Here is a 20,299-nt window from a genome sequence, read left to right on the forward strand (position 1 = left end):
ACCATTTGCCAACACATATTTGTATCGGTTGTGTGTCTGGTTCGATTTCATCCTCATCAATAGAACACTTGTCCTTGTTTCCTTGATGATTCCTTGATGAGGACCAGACGGACTGCACGCTCCCTCCTATTCGAACTGAGCCAGAGGGACCGAAGCGCAAGAGCAGGAAGTGCTGCTTCAACAAGCTAAGCTAGCTAGCTAAGTGTTAGTCAAGTGGGTTAGCTTGGCATTGAATTGAGTGGTCAAAATGGGACTGTTCGGCAGAACACCAGATAAATCACCAAAAGAGCAGGTGAATACTGACTATTGAATCCCAGGACTGTCTTTGAATGTTTAGTCCGTCATAAGACGACAACGTTAGCTGTCAGGTTAACTCCGCATACTTCCTCCAATCTGTTGCTACTACTTGCTAACTGAAAAACTGATGTTAGTCTCGTTTTAAGATAATAACAGTTCCTGTAACCGTCCCCGGTGTTAACCAGCAGTATGTGTCCAGTCTTTAGTGTTATACGCATGTTTATGTGCCACAAAAACCGATCAGCCAATTTTGTTTTGGTGTCTGTAGTAAGAGGGAGCTAGTTAGCACTCACGCTAACACTCGTCTGTTGTCAGTCGCTTCAATGTAAACAAATCCTGATCGTGTTCGCGTCAGTGTAGCTGACATCGTGACTGTGCATTAATTTAGTCTGATATTACACGTAACGTGTTATTGAAGAGCGTTACTTCAACTGGCAATATTACAACAATGTCGACTTTTCAGGTAAATGAGTGGTCTCAGAAGATCAGGAAGGAAATGAGAGTGATTGACAGACAGATTCGAGGTAAGATGCAGTCAACGGTAACAACTGTAATTTTTTTATAAAAAGATGTTTTTCATTCTAAAATGTCCGTTTATTTGTACATATATAATGCTGTTTCATGATTAGTCTATAATTTGTAACTATCTGAAAATAAATCGAAGAGATAAGCTCATTAGTTTCAATTGGAATTTCTTGACAAAATGGAAACAATTTGCTTTAAGAAATCTTGAAACGCATTGATTTGAACTGACAACAACTGACTTATCTCATTGGCTATAGACTATAATTGATTGTAGTTTATTACTATTGCACTTTGGCATGACCTTTTCTTCTAGGACACTCAGCCTGGCAGCGGGACAGGCAATGGAAATCATCCTTGCGGCTGTAATTGTGTGCATTTACATTTTAATTTAAAGTGTTCATCAATGTACATTGTCCATCTCGAACAAATACAAACTCGAAACTTGGCTTATCACACTGAAAAATAGCAAATCAAATAATTTTAGTATAAAAGTATAAATCACTTTGCACTGAACCCATACATTTTATAAGATTGTAGATGTGTTGTTGCATAATTTAATCATCCACTAAATGCAATGAACTAGTTAGGTTATTCATTTTGTGTTTTATTTAATGGCATGCCCTTTTATTTCAGATATTCAAAGGGAAGAAGAAAAAGTTAAAAGATCCATCAAAGATGCTGCCAAAAGGGGCCAGAGGGATGTGTGTGTGGTTCTCGCAAAGGAGATGATTCAGTCAAAACGAGCTGTCACAAAACTTTACGCTTCCAAAGCCCATATGAACTCTGTGCAACTCAGCATGAAGAATCAGCTCGGTGAGTTTGGGAGTACAGTCTTAGTGATTGGTCAGGGGAATATTTAAAGTCATCATCTCTAAAATTCTGTTTGCTGTTTCATCATCATTTTTGTGTATTTCTAGCTCTTGTGCGTGTAGCCGGGTCCATGCAGAAGAGCACGGAGGTGATGAAAGCGATGCAGAACCTTGTCAAAATCCCAGAGATCCAAGCCACCATGATGGAACTATCAAAGGAGATGATGAAGGTCAGCAGAAGTGTCCAACACAAAGAGATACATTTTACTTACAATCTGACCATCATCTACCATTACTCCTTTTACAAGAAAAAGTTGCTAAGCCATGGTATTGTTTATACATGTTAATCTTTCAGGCTGGCATTATTGAAGAAATGCTGGAAGACACATTTGAAAGCATGGAAGATGGAGAGGAGATGGAGGAAGCAGCAGAGGAGGAAGTTGACAAGATCCTCTTTGAGATCACAGCAGGTGAAGAAATTTGTTCAACTAAATTATCACAATACATTGTTTCATTCCTGTCTTGTTGTCTGTGTTTTCTTCAAGTCTGAATCACATTGAATTACACTACAAATTAGTAATACTTAATGCTCTGTTTCATGGTTTTATTTGCTTCACTAGGTGCCCTTGGCAAAGCGCCAAACAAAGTCACAGACGCCCTGCCTGAAATAAAGCCTGCTGCAGCTGCTGCCGCTTCAGAGGATGAGGCAGAAGAGGACATTGAAGAAATGCAGTCAAGATTGGCAGCTCTGAGGAGCTAAGGTGAACGGCCACTGTTCTGTCAAAGTCAGTTCAATAAGGACAGAGACTTTTCTGGTGCTGGGTTTACAGTGCAGAGCATCCTCCAAGCTTCATATTCTAATTATTATTTTACATTATCATTTGGGATTAACTTTGTGCTATGACAGTTAATGTCTATAAAAAGCTTTTTTTTTATAGAACATTTGGTCTACTCGGATAGAAAAAAATGTGTTTTTGCTTTTTGTCTTTTATTATCAGGGGTAACCCTCGGTAAGTCTTTATTATCCAAAGTCAAACAGAAGGTTTTTGAAAGTGTATATAATGTAAGTATGAAAAGCCTGCTGTGCCTATAGTGGTTCATCATATCATCTGTCCTAGGTTATGGAATGGTGATGGACCTACTTGGGTATTTATGATCCAAACAAGCGATTAAATAACCACCCTGCACTTAAATCACACCCTTGATCGCTACTCGGCAGTTGTTTTGGATACATTTTGTAAGCAACAGCTGTTCTCTTTACTAGTAACGAGCCTACATTATGTGAGACACTACAGATGGTGGATGGATTTTCCTTTCTGTACAGTCAATATGTATGTATTCTATATGTGGTCATACATGTTAAGTGAATGCACGCATGCCACCCTAAGCCATTTTCTTTGCATTAACATTTAGCTCGTTAAATGTTTGACTTTGTATCATGATTGAGTTCCTTCTCAGCAGGAAGATCCAGAGGAAATTGAAGGGTTGGTTAGTGCAGAACTGATGTATTGTGGAAGTATTGTGCATATAATTTTTCTATGTGAATTGGGAAAAAATAAGGAAATAAACTTTTAAGATTTAAGGTTGCCAATAAGTAAACTGTATTACATTCTGTTTCTGCAATTACTTAGCATACATTTAGCCCTTCAACGTCAAAATAAGCAGGAAATGTTTGTCTTAATTTATTCGAAAGCTTTTGGGAAATCTGAACCTGTTGGCTTGCAACAGCCCCCTCAACTGGTCAGAAACTGAACTGTATGCAAAATATAATTCTGTTGACAAAAAATCCTTTCAGGTGAATCTGCTTGCTGGCTGTTCAACTATAGCGGTCTTGTCAAATAATTATTCTTTAACCATTTTATATTTAACCTGATGGACAATGACAGTAATATGCAGAGTCCTTTTTCAGAAGGGCAAGAAAGTAAAGTGTTTTGGTTACCTTTGTTTTTAAGTCATTTCTTGGCTTCAAAATGGACAAAAGGATTAGATTTCAACTAGTTACAGCACTCCCTCAGCAGCTTTTGTTGTACTTTAACAAAACCTTGCCCCTTGTTCATTGGCTTCAGTATGTAGGCCAAAGGTGCAGAAGCTCTAATGAAGCAGGTGTTCCCAGGTTTGAGATTTCATTCCCATTAAGAGCGTATTCTAGTAAATTATTTTTGGTGATATTATGACATATAGCATTGAAACAATCTGTCGATTCATAGATTAGTCAATTGACAGGACATAAATGGGCTGACGAATTTGATAATCAATCAATGATTTCAGGCATCACAATAGTGGCCTCTGGTTCCAGCTTCTCCACTGTGAGAATTTGCTGTTTTCTTTCACAAGTGACAAATATGGGGTCAAGCAATCAATCTGAAGACGTCATTTGTGTTTAGGGGGTTGTGATGGACATTTCTACTAATATGTTTAATCAAGCAAATATGCGACAGTTTTTTCCATCATGAAAATAAGTCCCCCCCTGGATATGAGGCATATTTCTAACCAAATTGCCTCCGAGCCAATCGAGTAAAGCATGCAATCATATCGCATCTAAAAACACTTGTTAAACCAGACGGCGTCGTCTTTACCCACCAGGCATACCGATATCTATGCAACACTGCCATCTATGGATATGAGTTGTCGTCCTCTCCTGCATCACGTTGCTGCCTGCGCGCGTCCAGACGCAGCCGCCTGGACGCGCCTGTCATCTGGAGGAAACTCCTCCCCGCAGACAGCGCGTCCTGTCGCCTCTCCAGCGCAATGGTCTCCTGGATCATCTCTAGACTTGTGGTGTAAGTCATTTTAATATTTCTTCAAGTCGATTAACGATACATTGTGGTTCTCGCTTGTTGCGAGTCTTTGAGCCGCTCATGGACGGTGCTATCGGCGGCGCGCTCTACGAGCCCCCGCAAATGATCTAATATGTAATCAGAATCTGACGGCGGCGTGTAAGGAGGGCAGACGTCCATTTGTTTTTTGTTTTTTTGCTGGAAAAAAAACTGTCCAAATTTCACAGGATTGCACTTCGCCATTTCAGTAGCAGAAATGCTGAGCAAGGCCTGTAAAGACCGTATGAACGAGCTTAGCAGCATGACACTGTTTAGGGTGATCAGCTGCTCGTTTAATTACAGACAAAGGGGTGACGTGATTTGTTGAATAATCCATTGTCATCCATGATATGATAATATGAGTCACATCCAGAAATCAGAGACGTCTTTCACTGGAAGAAAGCTAAATGTCACTGAGCTGCGAGGTGAACAACAGGAGCGGTCTTTGACTGGAGCGATATTCTCTGTTGATGTTCCACATTAGAAAAAAACAACAAAAGGGATGGGTCAGCCTTCTCGGATTACAGTGCACGTTGTGCATGTAATATGACAGTTGTGCATATTTGCACATATATTTGCTTTGAATTTAAATGATTAAACATAGAACGACATTTAAGTTGTGGTTATTTTTACCTGCTCAAAGTATGAATCAGCGCCTTTGCAGCCTGTGTGGAGTATACCAGCAGCAGGCCCAACCTCAAAATACTGAGCCAATTAAATTTAGATTAGCAAGATCTTGTTACAGAACTGCTTCAGCACTGGTGGTTCATAACGTGGATGTGTGATTCATTTTTGGGTCCCATCTCCAACTAACATGTTTCATTTCAGTCTCCCACAGATGATGTGTTTATTTTTAGTGTCCTTGTGAGTCTTAACTCTGTTAGAGCACAGTTAGGCCGGAGAGGTGCAACATGATGTGGGTCAGTAATCTGATCAGGTCGCTCCCACAGCTGTCGCCTGGCTGTAGCGCTTCAACAGGGCCCAGTCTCTGTGGGGTCACCCAGCAGCACAGGTGTCTACACACCAAAATACATTTGAAGAAAAGGAAGAAAATACATGGATGCTAATTTAACCTCATAGCTTGAAGTTAAGCACGTGGACAGATTGTTTCACCAAATCAGCCAGGGATCAATCTAACTTTGCATTGCTGATATAATGGCTTCCTTCTGGAAGGGAAAAGCTGTTGCACCTTTCCTGTTTTACTTTGATCTGACAACAATCTGTTCTCCGGTTAAGTTATGTGGGTTGTGGTTCTTAACGCTCATGGATACAAATATATTTCATAAATATATGCATTGAAACCGATAAAGTGTTTCCACATTTAACATTTTAGCGCAGGTATTTTAAAAGAGCCTCATTTTAAATATCTGCCATCGTAGTTTTTACTTTCCATATTCAAGATTCATTATATTTAAAATGTCTGGATTTTAAATGTTTTTCATACACATTTTAAATATCTGTTGGACCACATTGTTAAATAATTTGTTTCTGGAGTTGATGAGCATTTTCTGTCTTCTAGACTTGTGTTTGGGACACTGTATCCAGCATACTCCTCTTATAAAGCTGTGAAGTCAAAAGATGTAAAAGAATATGTGAGTATATTATTTGTATTTATAGTTATGAGATTATATCAGGAGGGTGTTGTGTGTTGGTACTTTAACTATATCTTCCACTGCTGTGATACATTTTAGGTGAAATGGATGATGTACTGGATAATATTTGCCCTATTCACTGCTGTTGAAGTGTTTACAGACATGTTCCTTTGTTGGTAAGTGACCTCAAATATCTAATGTAAATTATTGAATGGTATACCTTGATGCTTTTCATACCACAAGCTACATTGTAACATCAACATGTAAACCATGTTTGTTTTTTTATAATGCTTTGTTGAACCAGTGGCTCCTTCACTTTGTGTCTTCATTACAGGATTCCTTTCTACTACGAACTGAAGATCGCCTTAGTGGTGTGGTTGCTGTCCCCGTACACTAAAGGCTCCAGCGTGCTATACAGGAAGTTTGTTCATCCTACGCTTTCCTCAAAAGAAAAGGTGAAAACACTTCCTTTGTTGTAGCTTCCTTTCCTTTCTGGTGCAGTTCAAGGAAAGGCTTAGGTGAAAACGTGTACTTTAAGTTAGTCTGCATGGTTTTGTAACTAATAGAATTTGAGCGTTGCAGCTGTGTAGCGCACAAAAGTGCCTTTGTGCCAATTCAATTTTCCACTTTAGCTGTTGAAGATGTGTTTGTAGGACAGGAGAGAGGAAGTGTCATGCTGTTCCTCCCTTTTCTCCTTTCCTTTTTCCTCTCAGGAAACACATTAGCGAGTTGGTGACGATTAGCAATATAATAAAGCAATATAAGAAACACTTGTCAAAACAACACATAAAATATCATGGACACATTCTGATGATGATAAACAGCGACAGTGTTCACATGCTTTTTTTTTGTCCATGTTTCAGGACATTGATGAGTACATCTGCCAAGCAAAGGACAAAAGCTATGACACCCTTGTGCATTATGGGCGAAAGGGGCTGAATGTTGCTGCCTCAGCTGCAGTTATGGCTGCAACAAAGGTAAAGCAGACTTTGGATATTTGTTTCATCCTGATTATTATTTACACCCCAAAAGATGATCTATGCTGCAACTGTCACACATGGCCGCTGACGCTACCATCTGCTGTAACTTGTTCTAGAGCCAAGGGGTCCTGTCAGACAGACTGAGGAGTTTCAGCATGCAAGATCTGTCATCCTACCAGTCTGACGCCGTGAACACCGGCCCTGGCCCTACGCAGCCTGCAGCCACTCAGCAAAGGACCAGGACTATGATGCGCAGCAAGTCGGAGAGCTGCAACAAGGGTGAGCAGACGTTACTCTGGCCAGCCCAGAAAATCCCTGTACTGTGGAGGAATATTACAACTCAGTTGTAGTGTTGAGAGTATTTGCCACAATAGTGCTATTGTAATGTTCTAGCAGTGCACTGGTTTGTTTGTGTGAAACAGATTATCTTGTAGGTTTCTCTCTTCATGTTCAAGCTGGCATATGTTGTTTAGAACCTCTGCTTTACTGAGTGGCCCTCAACTTTAGCCCTGCCTTCCTGTTTGGAGCAGGCCAGGCCTCCCAGGGCTGCCGGCACCCTGTGATACAACTCGCATCTAGCTGGGGGGATTTGTTCCTCGTTTAACATCATGAGGAAACATGTGTTTGTTTTTATCTACATGGGATGTCTTGTTTTTCATCTGATAAGTATTGCTTTGTTCAGAAAATGTAGACATAACATTTAGACACAGCTTTAATTTGTGAAATGCTTGGTAATTTCCTAAGACAGCTGAACACTGTAGGCTTTGGGATCGCTTGACAGGTGATTTATTGGGGACTATTTTCTGCAGCGGATTTATACATATTTTGGTGCGTTATGGCAGCAGGATTGTGTTTGTGAAATTGAAAAAAAAATATATAAATTACAGAAGATAAGATATAAGCATTATTTAATTTTGTTTTTTCAAAGAATGTGTTGACAACATGAAAAATATATATTACAGAAAGTGCATTTTCAAACTTATTTTGAACAATATTGTCAAATACATGTTTTGGCCTTCTTCTATGGCATCAAAAATTGTCCTGGACATAATTCTGCTCATACTAAAAAGGACAGGCTTGTTTTTGCTGCAACAAATGGGCCCCGACTTATCATAACTTCCTCTGCTCTGTGGTTTGCAGATTGATAATTCATTAGGCTATGTCCTTTCATAATCCCAGCTGACAGAAATCACATGGCACTCTTATAGCAATTACACAAAGTATTTGTCTTTCAATCGAATAGACAAAAGACACGTCATTCATTCCTTCCGTCAACATTTTTTCACGGTACAGGACAGGATTTTGACATGACTGAGTATGAGATGTTGGGTTGGGACTCCAAGAAGTTGCTGTCCCAGACGATTTCACCTTCTGAATCCACCACTATTACGCCCTCACTGACACCCCAGTCCTCCCCACCTTCCACACCTTCTCCACCCCCCTCTCCTCCAGCTCCGGAGCAGCCTGAGGAGGTGGGGAAAGGGGTGCAGGCAGCATCAAGCTCTCCACAGCTCAGGCTGTTTAAGAAGAAGGCTCCTGAGGTAGACTGCCTCGTCAACGTGGCTGCTCAGCTGCTGCCTGACTCTAACTGCCCCTTGAGAGTGGTGATTTACCCACCGATCCACTAATTTCTGTTGCTGTGTAGCTAAGTAATTCATTATGGTTCAGTACTTGTGCAAATGTGGAGAGTCTGGCTGCCAATAGTATTTCTGCACTGATGAATTATAATATCCATGCTAATTGTTGAGTTCAAATGAATGTGTGATCGTTCTCTTGCATGGTTGCGGTTGCTCACTTGTTTGGAAATGGTTGACATAACGACATGGATTGCCTTCCAGTGTAGTTCAGCCCTGACAGTAACTTCTATATTTATGGAAATGATTCTGCACAATCATTCCCTTCAGTGAATGGGTGTTCATTAATACATTAGCACTGTTTTTAAGGATAACACTAGCGATATTTATACTTGTCTCTTGCTAACCTTTGCATCTATGCTCCCTTCCAGCCTCCTCTTAGAGTCTTAAGGCCTCTCACAAGATCCAGGAGCGCTCTTTCTTCAAACAATGAAGCCATGTGAAACTGTCCTAAAGACTACTCCAGCTGCCTTTGCTGCAAGAAGTAAAACACTGAATGGCCAAAAGCTACATGACTAAAGCAGCCTTGCTTTGGAATAAGGTATTACCAAAGTGACCTATGATGACCCCTCTATAGATAGTATATGGCTCATGATTTAAAAACAATGACGTTTGTGACATTAAGATCGTACAAATGAATGAATGGGCTTTATGCTAATAGACATTTTGAGTTTGTGGGTTCTTGAATATGTATTTATGTACAGTTTTTGTGTACTTCATCTTTCTGATTTGATTGTTTTTATATATCCGGTGTGGGTAGGCAATTGCATGTGTGTCTTCCCAGTTATTAGTACGCTGTTTATTGAACAGAATGTACTGTCACTGAATAGTTAAATAAACATTGAGAGCGACATGTTCACTCTTAGAGAATCTGTTAAAAGCCAAGGATCAAAAGAAAAGGCCGTTTTTACCCCTATTCAATATCAAGAAACATCTGTGACCTGCTGAGTTCTGCACTGATTATCACATTAAGGTATTCAGGAATCACCCAAAAACCTATTCCGAGATGAGACAACCTCCCTTTGTAATAATGAAAAGTCAGACAGCAGTGGCAGACAATATTCTGTGATTTACCTCTCTAATAAGCCTTAATGCAAGACATTAAAAAAAAAAGTCTCCACACGTGAGATAAGTATTTCTATCACAACTATGTTCACATTAAACAATCATTTTGCACTATGTTTAGAATATACAATTGCTGCCCTTGATACTCTGAAATGGCCAAAACAATAGTAGCTGAATATTATCACAGATAAGTTGATCATTATTGCTTAAATCTTCTGTGTGAAATACATAATTACTCTGTAACTAGTATTAGCATTTGCATCACGGATACATGAGGTCACTACTTTAAGACGTTTCCTGGGTAAAGCAGACTGTTGTAGACAATCTGCTGTTCAGCCAATTAAGAAAGTCACTTTCAACTAGAGGAGAAAAAGGATGAGTATTTATTTACTGTATATTGATCTGTTTCCATGTTTGAAATCACTGTGTAGTGTTCTGCTGTTAACTGAGCAACACGAAACCCAACACTTACCTTCTACTTGCTTAGTTTTTAGGAGTGACTTTATTTCTTTGCAGGTTTACAAACTTGCATTTAAGTAAACATTGCATGGTGATACTTTGTTTTCATGACTTACTTAATTCACTGAGCCTGAATCATAGCAACATTTTACACAAAGCGTCACAGTGTTGGACATCTGCTGCAGTTTCATGGTATTCATCATTGTATCTGTATCATTAAGGGTGGTTTGAAGTTTGAAACAAAAGCTTCTCAGGTACAACTGCTCTGTTTACACGTCATTCACTCTGATGTTGTAGATACACTTATGCTCAAAATGTCCTTTTAATGGATAAATTATGAAAAAGATTTCAAAGGAAAAATCTGATTGTGTCACAATGTTAGTATAAGTGTTTGTGCTGGAGAGGATTTTCTTCTATTAAGATTCATGCAAAGTAAAACAGAGAAAAAGAAACATGTCGCTGAGTAGCAGATTTGTATACGTGTGTGAAATTCATCATTGCATGATGTTTGTTATTAATTTGTATGGAAATTTGATTTCTTAAATGGTTTTAAGATGCCTTGCTGGTAAACAGTCATTTTTGGTTGCTTTGTTGAAAGATAATGAAATGTAACGACTATACACACATTGGCTTTACATATATATATGAATAACGTCTTATTTACTGATAATTTAGCTACTTTTACTTTATTAATAAGGAGACACTACTTAAGTTACCCTGAGACTTTTTTGTTCTGGCAGGCCAGAATATCAAAATTACTTAAATTTCAACTTGTTTGTGAAATGTAAAAAAAAAAAAAAAGCAGCGAAAGGGTTCCATGATGGTTCATTTGTCAATTTATTGTTCTAACTAGGTTACATATTGTTTAAATCGAGCCATTAAATATGAAGCAAAACTTTGACTGCGTGTTCATCTTTGTGTTCATCTTAAAACAGCATGTAAATGGACATGATCATTTAAGATATATGATTTTATTACATACATTATTTTCAAACGGAAAACAAATCACTGTAGCAAATTACAGTTTGAGGTTGACCCTATCGTGGTATTTCAGGTATGGATCATCAACAAACCAGTTCCTCCTTTTCCAAAAAGAGGTTGTCATTTTATCCAAAAGCTTGGTCTGTGTTTTGTTACAGAATACATGCTCCCTCAGACGCTTTCGTCGGGCAGGCATCTTCTTCCACAGTTTCTTCTTGTATCCAGCCTGTTTACACATGAACAATAAGTCAGCTTAGAAACACTGTTTTTAGCCCTTGTCTGACCAAAAATATTTAACCCTCAAAACTACTGTAAGAAACAACCATCATAGAAACATGTGAATGTATGTCTTCTCAAAACATAAGGTATGGAGTTAATGTCATCTGGAAAAAAAATATTGATAAAAGGAAAGTGAGTTTAACCTTTGTGTTGTGTTCGGGTCTGTGGCACCCGTTGTCATTTATTATCAAAAGAAAGATTATACAATTATTCCTTTTTCTCTGATCTCAGGGTTCTTTGCTCTCATCTTAGTTATTTATATATATATATATATATATATATATATATATATATATATATATATATATATATATATATATATATATATATATATATTTTAGGTAAAAAGTTTACCTCTATAATCTAATGGTGATATTGGAAGTTCAGTTAAAGACACGTACCTTGCGTCTGATCCAAAGGTCACAATGCAGCCTCATGAACCTTTGAGTCACAGATCTCACAGACTTCCTCTTCCCCTTCTTCAGACTGAAATACGTCAGACTTCTGCTAAGTTGTAGAGTCAGACTGGGAATAAGTGGCGTTACCCTGCAACAACACAGGGAAGCAGAAAGAGAGATCACAAGAATTGTTCATGTTGTTTAAGTTCAATTCACTCAAATTACAGAACGATATCTTGGAACTTGACACAAGTAAGTTTGTTTAATTTGGTCAGGTTTTGATATTTTGCTCTCTGAGATTACTTACTCCAGATACAAATGTTGAGAGGAGCATTTTGATTGTGGCGCTTTAGTTTTTGGGGTATTCAATCATTCCAATAAATTTGTGACAATAAATATTGAACAAAGCACCTTTTTTGCACCTCCTCAGACTGCAATTGTCTTGGATTTTGAGGCCACTAAAGGTACACGGAGTATAAACAATATACAATGTTGTAGTATTGGGATTTCCCATAAATAGAGCAACGGAGCTCAAGTCAAAACCAAACGTTTGGTTGGCTTCAGTAAAACGTTCACTATAATGCAAGTCGTTGTCCCTGACACGATAAGCAGTCGGGGAGACGTATGAGTTGATATCTTCAGCATACTATGAAGTGGTTACAGTAGATATGAATACTCGCAGGAGCTCTCCTTCTGGCCCTGTACCGTTGTAGGATGTTGTACCGGGGCGTCAGACTCGCTGCAGCTCGCAGAGGAGCGCAGACAGCGGCTGCGGCGGAGCGGGAGACAGGCTGAAGCTGGAGGAGGCTGGAGAGCCGACGGAGTTGCGGTGCCTTTGAACACAGAGAGACCGACAGCGGCCTCAGCAGCCCTGTGGAGCACAAGGACAACATGGAAACACACACGACAGGAGTCACAGGAAACACTGTCTCAGTTGTAGCACCTTCACGGAATACACAATTTCTCAGTTGGGTACATTAAAATACGGAAATGTTACTAAACATTTACGGAATGAGGAGTGTGACATGAAAATGTATAAATGTCAAATTGTAAATACACACCGGACACCCTTCTCGCCAGGGAGGCCGCCATGTTTTCTCCTGAATACTGTCGTAAATACGGAGCCCTGTTGGGACAAATTTCAACGTTTTCACATTCAACTTTAACGACACATTACCGCCACCTAGCTTACTATCTAGCTTACTTGTTACTGCAAGGACACGTATCCTAAAAGTTATTTAAAAAAAATATAGCAAAGTACAGTTTTGTGGTACTTGTTTTTTTTGCTACTCTATAATTATAACTGTCCTAATGTAATAGTGGATTAACGTACTTTTGTATGAAGGTAGATTTGTGTCTTTTTTACGCAAACAAAATAACATGTTTTCATAGTTGTACAGCTGTATCTGTCTTTCTATTCTATGTCACACTCTGTAAATGTTTATCTGATCCAGATATGTACCATTTGTCACAGTCTCTTGTTGGATGTTTACATAATGTGGAAATAATTGTTTAGTGCTGTGTGACCAAACCACAGTCTTACTTTGTGAGAGGGATTTCTCTCAGCCTTTGCTTGTCTGGTAAACCTTGCGGTATATCCACTGGATAGATATAATATTTCACTTGTCGTAGCATGTCATACAGTTCAATTGCCCTGGATCTGCTAACTGAATACAGACATTAATGATATTAATTAATTAATCCTGTCCTCAGCAGCCCTGTGGAGCACATATCAAAACGTCTGCTCTCAGAAAGGCCCATGATGTGCAGTAATCCTCTCAAATGTGCTTTAACATTCTTTAATTTTACTTTGGATTGTTCTGATTGTATCAAAATGTTCATAACAGTCAGATATCCCAGTTTATCCAAAAAGAAATGGGAAAAAATACACATAATTGTAATAGGATGATTATTCCTAAAAGATGCAGAAACTGTGAGGTCAAATATGTAATTATGGGCAACCTTTACAAAAAAGAATGTTGCCACAAAAATATTTTAAGTTTGCAATGATGTTCAAATGAGTACAAACTGTGAAATCTCAAGTCAACCATCTGTATTTATTTTTTATTTTAAAACATACAAATATAACCTTAAAAAAGCAGATAAAAATATTAAGCAAAGGCATCAATAAATCTACAGACAACATGTTGTGCTAAATGCTTTAAAAAACACAAGGTACCAACCCCCCTTTATGTACCTCTCTGTAAAGGTAGAACTACACAAGTTAATGGAGACATCCACAAGTCTACCGTCACGTAAGTGCAAAGTAAATCAGTTATCGTTTAAAAAAAAAAAGTGCTATTCATAAGCGAGAGGGGTTCCCACCAAGTCAAGGCACGCATCTCATTTCCATCGTTCCAGCCTCTCACTCTCCAAGAACCTAGTTTACAAATAGAGCGTGTTTGTCTTTAAGAGGGACAACTGTTACAGTGTCAAACTACAATGATTCACAACAACTTCTGTTTCTCAATAATATATTTAAATGTACGACATAAAAAAGATGACGGATTGTCAAAGTACTTTCAAGGCACCAGTCCAGGGTTTTACCATCAGTCCTTTTGTCTTTATTTGTGACCCATGAAGATCAGATTTCAGTTGGTTTTGTCCCACTTAAGAAAGCTTTGATGGGGTTGTTTGGTTCACCAGCCAGCATACACAGGTTCTGCATCACATGGGATCCCATAGTATCGACCCTGAGGTCGCTCTTTGCGTAGCAATGGAGCTCGGGCTAGAGACAGCTCTCCATCAGTGTCTTTCCGTCGACGTAGGACCATTAAAATGATGAAGAGCAGGGCCACTGAGGAAGGAGAGAGGATGTTACAGGAAACGTCCATCTACAGTTGGGCTGATTACACATACACAAAGAGAATATTGATGTCAGCATGATTCTATTTTAAGTCCTTTGTAAGAGGGGAAAAACAATCTATGATGAACCATGAGTATATACTATATTCCCATAAATCACAAATGAGCAGTAAGAAATGCATATTATCAATTAAAATGCACACAGTAATAAGTGAATAAATTGTACAAGACATTTCAACTATAAAACTTTTCTATTTCATTAGTTATACATGCTGAGTTGACTGAATTATACATGAACATGGTTAATTTACATTTATAAAGTTAAAAGAAAACTATTCAGTTTGTCCAGAAGAGTAATCCTGTTTTATAGTCCTTTTTAATCAATTGCTAAGTCAAGCATGAAAAGTACCGTACTGTTTTTCTGAACTTCTACTTTATATTGACCCCTGAAGCTAAATAAATAGCTACATAAATAGACGTGTCTAAGTGAGATTTGAACCATTACTACGACAAACACAAGCTAATAAAGACTTTAAAGAAATTATTTTGTGTATAGTATGATTATATAACTATTGGATTGTGCACCTTGAAGCTTGTCAACAATAAAGGCAATCAGTTTGAAAAGCATAACTGTAATCCAATGCCTTCACCATGGTATTAAGTTGAAATGCATTTTGAAAGATGCTCACAAATATCTGGATAATTAGATGCTACTTACCCCCTCCTCCAATAACTAAAAGAGCAATAGTGACAGGAGCCAATTCACAAGTGTCCCCTTCTTTGCGGAAGAAGGTCTCCATGCAGTAGCCTGGAGACAAGCTGCCCTCGGGACAAAACGCATCGCTGGGACACTGAATGGGGTTCACGTCTGGACTCTGCAAGAACAACATGCTCTGTCACCAAACACACTCGGGAACTTTGTCCAACACCCGCAGGTTAATTTTCTCTTGTGAAGCGGAAGGTGCAGTACTCACAGGGCAGTAGTGATTATCTGGGCATAAATCACAGCTCTCCTGGCCCCAGTGGATCTGGAAGAAGCCGCTACCGCAGATTTGACACATAGTCTGATGGGGAGCCTTGTGCATGCCTGTTCAAAACCAGATATCACCTGGTGGGTATTCATGCTTATCCTTTTCTGTCATGAGCCGCAGGACTCATAAGCATGACTTGACAAGGCTCTGTGGCTGTACGTTACCTGGTCGACATTGTGTGCAGTCTTTAGCTGCAGTCTGTAGAGCTTCTGTTCCTCCAGGACACATCTGGCACTGGCTACAGCCAACGGAGCTGTAGAGAGAGATGCTTGTTTGTGACTGTAAATGGACAAACTATCCTGCTGCGGATTTTACCACTTAACTTAGAGGCATTTTAGAGAAATGTCAAAGATGTTTTAGTTTAGAGCTGTTGTTGCAGCTTGTTTTCACAGTACTAACAAACATATAGGTGAATGGTTTCATATCGGTTTGTTTTTCAAAGTTTAAGACAAAACACTAATGCAAAAACATAATAGTTCCTTGCGCTGATGAATTTCAAGGTTTTGGGCTATTTTGATTCCCTAAGATGTTTTCTTTCAGACCAGAGGTAAGAAAACATCAAAAATACACATTCAGGTGTTCATTATACAGCTTTACCTAATTGTCTCTGTCGGTTTCTCCTAAATTCACAAAAGGTTAGCATTAGATAATGGCCATTTGCATATTTAAAGATTGTCTCAAAGAAATCAATCAACTGGGGAAGTTTTATGGTGATGTCGAATGATTATTTTGTGTACCCTATTCACCTGTAGTGTCCCCCATGAAGCAAAGCGTGAATAATAATAATACACACATCCCCACCACTTGTAAAAGCCCTGCCGAATGAGGATGAAATCATGAAAACTGTTTTCCTTGTTTCAGATGTGTGTAAAGTTACAGTGGTCTGGACACTTAATGAAGCCTAAGATTAAACATGGTGAAGAGCTGAGCCTTATTGTGGTGTTTTTGGTCTATTTCCTCCAACTCTCGCCTCTGGTAATGAGCTTTGAATGAAATACCAGTTACTAGATGCCTAACTCAGTCTCCTTTACAGGGTGGCTGGGCTTAGATATGTTGAAGGAGCTCCATGTAACTGCTGTTGTTAAACTCCTCCTTCTTTGCTTCTTTGCTTTTTCAAGACGCCTCAAAGATGTCAAGACAGCACAGTGTTTAGACCGTGACTATGGTCTGGAAATGGTCATCATGCTACTAAACGCCAATTTATATTTCCAGTGAAGTCCAGTTCCATAATCCCCCTTAAATGCGCTGGGACATGATCATGCCTTCTGAATTTTCATACCTCCTGTTGATTATTAATCAAAGCTGAGACTGTGTAACTAGTCTTGTGTGCGTGTGTGTGTGCGTGTGTGTGTGTGTGTGTGTGTGTGTGTGTGTGTGTGTGTGTGTGTGTGTGTGTGCGTGTGTGTGTGTGTGTCTGTGTGCTTGTGCGTGCGTGTGGGGAGGAGGTGGGTGTGTTGCTAAACAGAACCATGGGAGAAATCATGTGGTGTCTGTTAAATAAGTGAGTGAGTTATGAATGTTCTATATTGATTCCTAATTCCTAGTTACAAAGAACAAAATACATAAATAGAAACAGAATCCTGGTGACAAATGCAACTTACTTGCAAAAACTTCCCCGCACACATGGAGCGCATGAAGTGGAGCTCTGCTGCGATGTAAAGAAACCTGAAAGTGAAAACAATTTTAGGTTATCTGTAACTATGTTGAGATTATTGCACTTAAAATTGCATTTAAAAAATCATGTATCTTTTCATCTAGGTAATCCATTATCAAGCTTGTAAAGCTCATCTGGTACAGACATCTCATTTCTGACGACGAGCATACTGCTATTTTTGTCTGAATGCATCATTACTTATCGTTTAACAAGCAGAACTATAAGTTTTTGTCGAAAGCTAAATAAACACACCTGGTGAACAAGTTGCACAACTCTCTCTGCCGGTGTTATTGTTGAAGGTTCCAGGAGGGCAGGGGTGACATAACGGACTTCCTGTGAAACTGTGCAGAAGTGTAAAGTACTGTAAAATACACAAGAAAGTGGCCAATACACTACACAGTAGAGTAGTCAATACCCTTCAATGTAAAATAATTTGATGGCACAATCTGTGTGCTTACTTTGTGTAGAATCCCCGGTTGCAGGGCAGACACTGCTGCTGTCCTGCTAGTGGCTGATAGAAACCTGTGGCGCATGTCAGACAGGCTCCAGGAAATAGACACAGCCCGGGGTCCGAGCAGCACGCACACATCAAGGTGTCTGGGAAAGAACAGAGACACATTTCTTATCTTTTACTTTACTTTTTACAGTTTGTATTGCTGCAGTAACAAATCATAAAATGGTGTCTTTATGTCGTAAAACATGTCTGTTGACTCACTGTTATCGTACTGAGAACCCGGTGCGCAGGGCTCACAAGTCGAAGTGTTGAATGCACTGCAGCCCGGGGTCGTGCTGCTGAGAATCACGGGGGTCAGAGTCAGACTGGTCACATTCTCCATGAAAGTGGTGTTCATCACGGCAGGAGTGAGTGTGGTCTGGCTCAACACCACGCCTGGAAGAAAAGCACACTGGATGTTTCAAATCAGACTTCTGGTGGTGGGCTGATACAAGGCTGCAACACAAACTATGTAGTTAAACAAACTATTTAATTTGGCTAAAGTTGTTAATGAATAATACTCAGTACTACCCTAACATGATTGGGGTAGTACTTGTGTTTGAAGGTCAATCATGAACTGCAGTATTCCTGGTTTGAATCCAGCTTTGGACCTTTGTTGCATGTTGTTCCCGATCTCTCTCATCATTGTGTGTCATCCCTCTACTGTTAGCTGCCTGACAAAGGCATAACATGCACACAAAACATTGACAAAAGCAATATAATAAATTAAATATAAGAAAGATGGAAAGATAAATATTGATTTGAGCTGCAGCTGACCAATTGCAAAGATGATGCAAATATCTCTGTTTTTTGGAGTATGTTGTCTAATCCTTTACAAAATTGTCAACACATAAGTAATAACTCTGCTCGCTTCATTGGCTCACACAGTATATATTTGTGTTGTTTCTGGTCACAATTTCAGACACAAAAATACTTTTAACCAAATCAAAAATGTTTGTCTTAGTAGTGAATAGTTGAGTGGATTCACTGTATATTTGTCTCCCACCTTCTCAAACATGCACTGAACCTGGATCCAGCCTCAGCAACACAACCAAGATATGAAAAACAAAAAGTGTTGCAGGTGTTTTTCAAACAAGTCTCCAAATGATAGCTGTGATATCTTAAATAACTCCACAAAATCTTGAGTATAGCATTCTGCTTTAACCACTGAGAAAGTGAGGACAACAGGTATGAACACAACAGCAAAACAGATCCCACATTGTACTCGTAATCACATTAGCCATGTGCTTAAGTGCTGTCTTGAATACAAGCCATCCTCCTCATGAAATGCAATTATTCAGAAAGGGGGTCATGCGATATCTCTGGCTTTCTGGGTTGGCAACAGTTCTTACTCAAACTTTTGTACACATACTTCTGTTGAACTGAAAGAAAAGCTGTAATCCTGAAAGTTTGGCAGGATCAGAAATTTACGCCAGCAAAATGATGAAGTCCTGATAGCGAGATTACAGTAATACAGCAGTGAGATAATTTAACTCAAGATCAGTATTACAGCTAGTACATTCATTCCATTGCCATTGTTCACAAGAATAAAGTTTGTTATGAAGTTTTGATTGCAAAAATAATTACGAGTTTAATTATATATTGTATATATATATATATATATATATATATATATATATATATATATATATATATATATATATATATATATATATATATATATATATATATATATACTTTTTATCTAATCTACTCAAATAATTAGTTTGTATAATATAAAGTATATTTGTCGTACTTTTCATATTTAGATTGTGTCATTACAGGTTGTTTTTTTTCTTCATTTAATATGCTTAATAATGTTAATCGTATTTCATGTTTTAAGTGAAGGGATAACACTGTGGTATTTATTATATCTCAATAATCTCTCTATGATGGAACTATGGTGCCTTTCCTGCTGTGTTGCAGTATTCCAGCAGATATTGTCGAAGAAAAGTCGAACTTACCCATGAAACAAGCGGCGCATATTGCAGGCAGAACTCCCCGGCCGTCCATCCTCCACGTATTATTGAGTACTACCACCAAACAATGTCAGCTCCAGCATCTCATCCCGGACAAGTGCCCGAGCTGCCTTTGTTTTTACGAAGCACGACGGTGACGCTCGCTCGCAGAGGGATCGGTCCTTGTATCAGTGTCATATGACAAAATACACATCATGTGATTTTGCTTTACAGGGAAAAGCTGAGAAAATGGGCCGGAGTCAGACAGATCTCTTGTTGTTACACGAAACAACCAGCAGGGGCGACACTGTGGTTAAAATCAAACGTATTGCACAGCGTATTAAATGCCAATGATTCAAACAATTTGTAAACCTTTCCATGGAGAAGTGTTCCTATTTATTCAACACAAATAGATAAACAGTTGTACTATAAGTAATATAATTGCCCATTTTAAATCATATTTGTTGATACATTTATTCATAATTAAGATTTTATTATTAGGGAAAAATAATGTCCCTAACAT

General features: G+C 38.8%; 4 protein-coding genes across 5 annotated transcripts; 2 read left to right on the forward strand and 2 right to left on the reverse strand.

Moving 5' to 3' along the window:
• Window positions 1–122: 122 nt before the first annotated feature.
• Window positions 123–4,348, forward strand: chmp3 (charged multivesicular body protein 3). 2 transcript variants are annotated; one of them, XM_068579989.1, is made up of 7 exons: window positions 123–292; window positions 761–821; window positions 1,456–1,635; window positions 1,740–1,861; window positions 1,987–2,101; window positions 2,252–2,392; window positions 4,215–4,348. In XM_068579989.1, exons 1-6 carry the CDS (start codon window positions 248–250, stop codon window positions 2,389–2,391), a joined length of 663 nt encoding a protein of 220 aa, XP_068436090.1. In that variant the 5' UTR covers window positions 123–247; the 3' UTR covers window position 2,392; window positions 4,215–4,348. The 2 variants fall into 2 exon arrangements, with proteins under 2 accessions (XP_068436090.1, XP_068436089.1); XM_068579988.1 differs by lacking the exon at window positions 4,215–4,348 and having other exon boundaries at window positions 2,252–3,213.
• On the forward strand, window positions 4,279–11,078 carry reep1 (receptor accessory protein 1). Its single transcript, XM_068579987.1, has 8 exons — window positions 4,279–4,411; window positions 5,967–6,039; window positions 6,139–6,215; window positions 6,374–6,494; window positions 6,903–7,016; window positions 7,136–7,298; window positions 8,313–8,560; window positions 9,025–11,078. The coding sequence occupies exons 1-8, from the start codon at window positions 4,380–4,382 to the stop codon at window positions 9,094–9,096; spliced, it is 900 nt and encodes a 299-aa protein (XP_068436088.1). The 5' UTR covers window positions 4,279–4,379; the 3' UTR covers window positions 9,097–11,078.
• Window positions 10,231–12,946, reverse strand: mrpl35 (mitochondrial ribosomal protein L35). Its single transcript, XM_068579990.1, has 4 exons — window positions 12,897–12,946; window positions 12,541–12,706; window positions 11,839–11,983; window positions 10,231–11,384 (listed from the first exon to the last, which is right to left on the reverse strand). Exons 1-4 carry the CDS (start codon window positions 12,925–12,927, stop codon window positions 11,196–11,198), a joined length of 531 nt encoding a protein of 176 aa, XP_068436091.1. The 5' UTR covers window positions 12,928–12,946; the 3' UTR covers window positions 10,231–11,195.
• Window positions 12,947–13,963: 1,017 nt separating this feature from the next.
• On the reverse strand, window positions 13,964–19,927 carry si:dkey-21a6.5 (multiple epidermal growth factor-like domains protein 11). The gene is made up of 9 exons (XM_068580953.1): window positions 19,783–19,927; window positions 18,041–18,214; window positions 17,784–17,922; window positions 17,578–17,666; window positions 17,273–17,336; window positions 15,836–15,924; window positions 15,615–15,727; window positions 15,359–15,515; window positions 13,964–14,632 (listed from the first exon to the last, which is right to left on the reverse strand). Exons 1-9 carry the CDS (start codon window positions 19,829–19,831, stop codon window positions 14,475–14,477), a joined length of 1,032 nt encoding a protein of 343 aa, XP_068437054.1. The 5' UTR covers window positions 19,832–19,927; the 3' UTR covers window positions 13,964–14,474.
• Window positions 19,928–20,299: the final 372 nt, after the last annotated feature.

This window comes from Clinocottus analis, unplaced genomic scaffold (assembly GCF_023055335.1).
Source record: "Clinocottus analis isolate CAN_PGR_092001 unplaced genomic scaffold, fCliAna1.0.p SCAF_17, whole genome shotgun sequence".
Taxonomy (NCBI): domain Eukaryota; kingdom Metazoa; phylum Chordata; class Actinopteri; order Perciformes; family Cottidae; genus Clinocottus; species Clinocottus analis.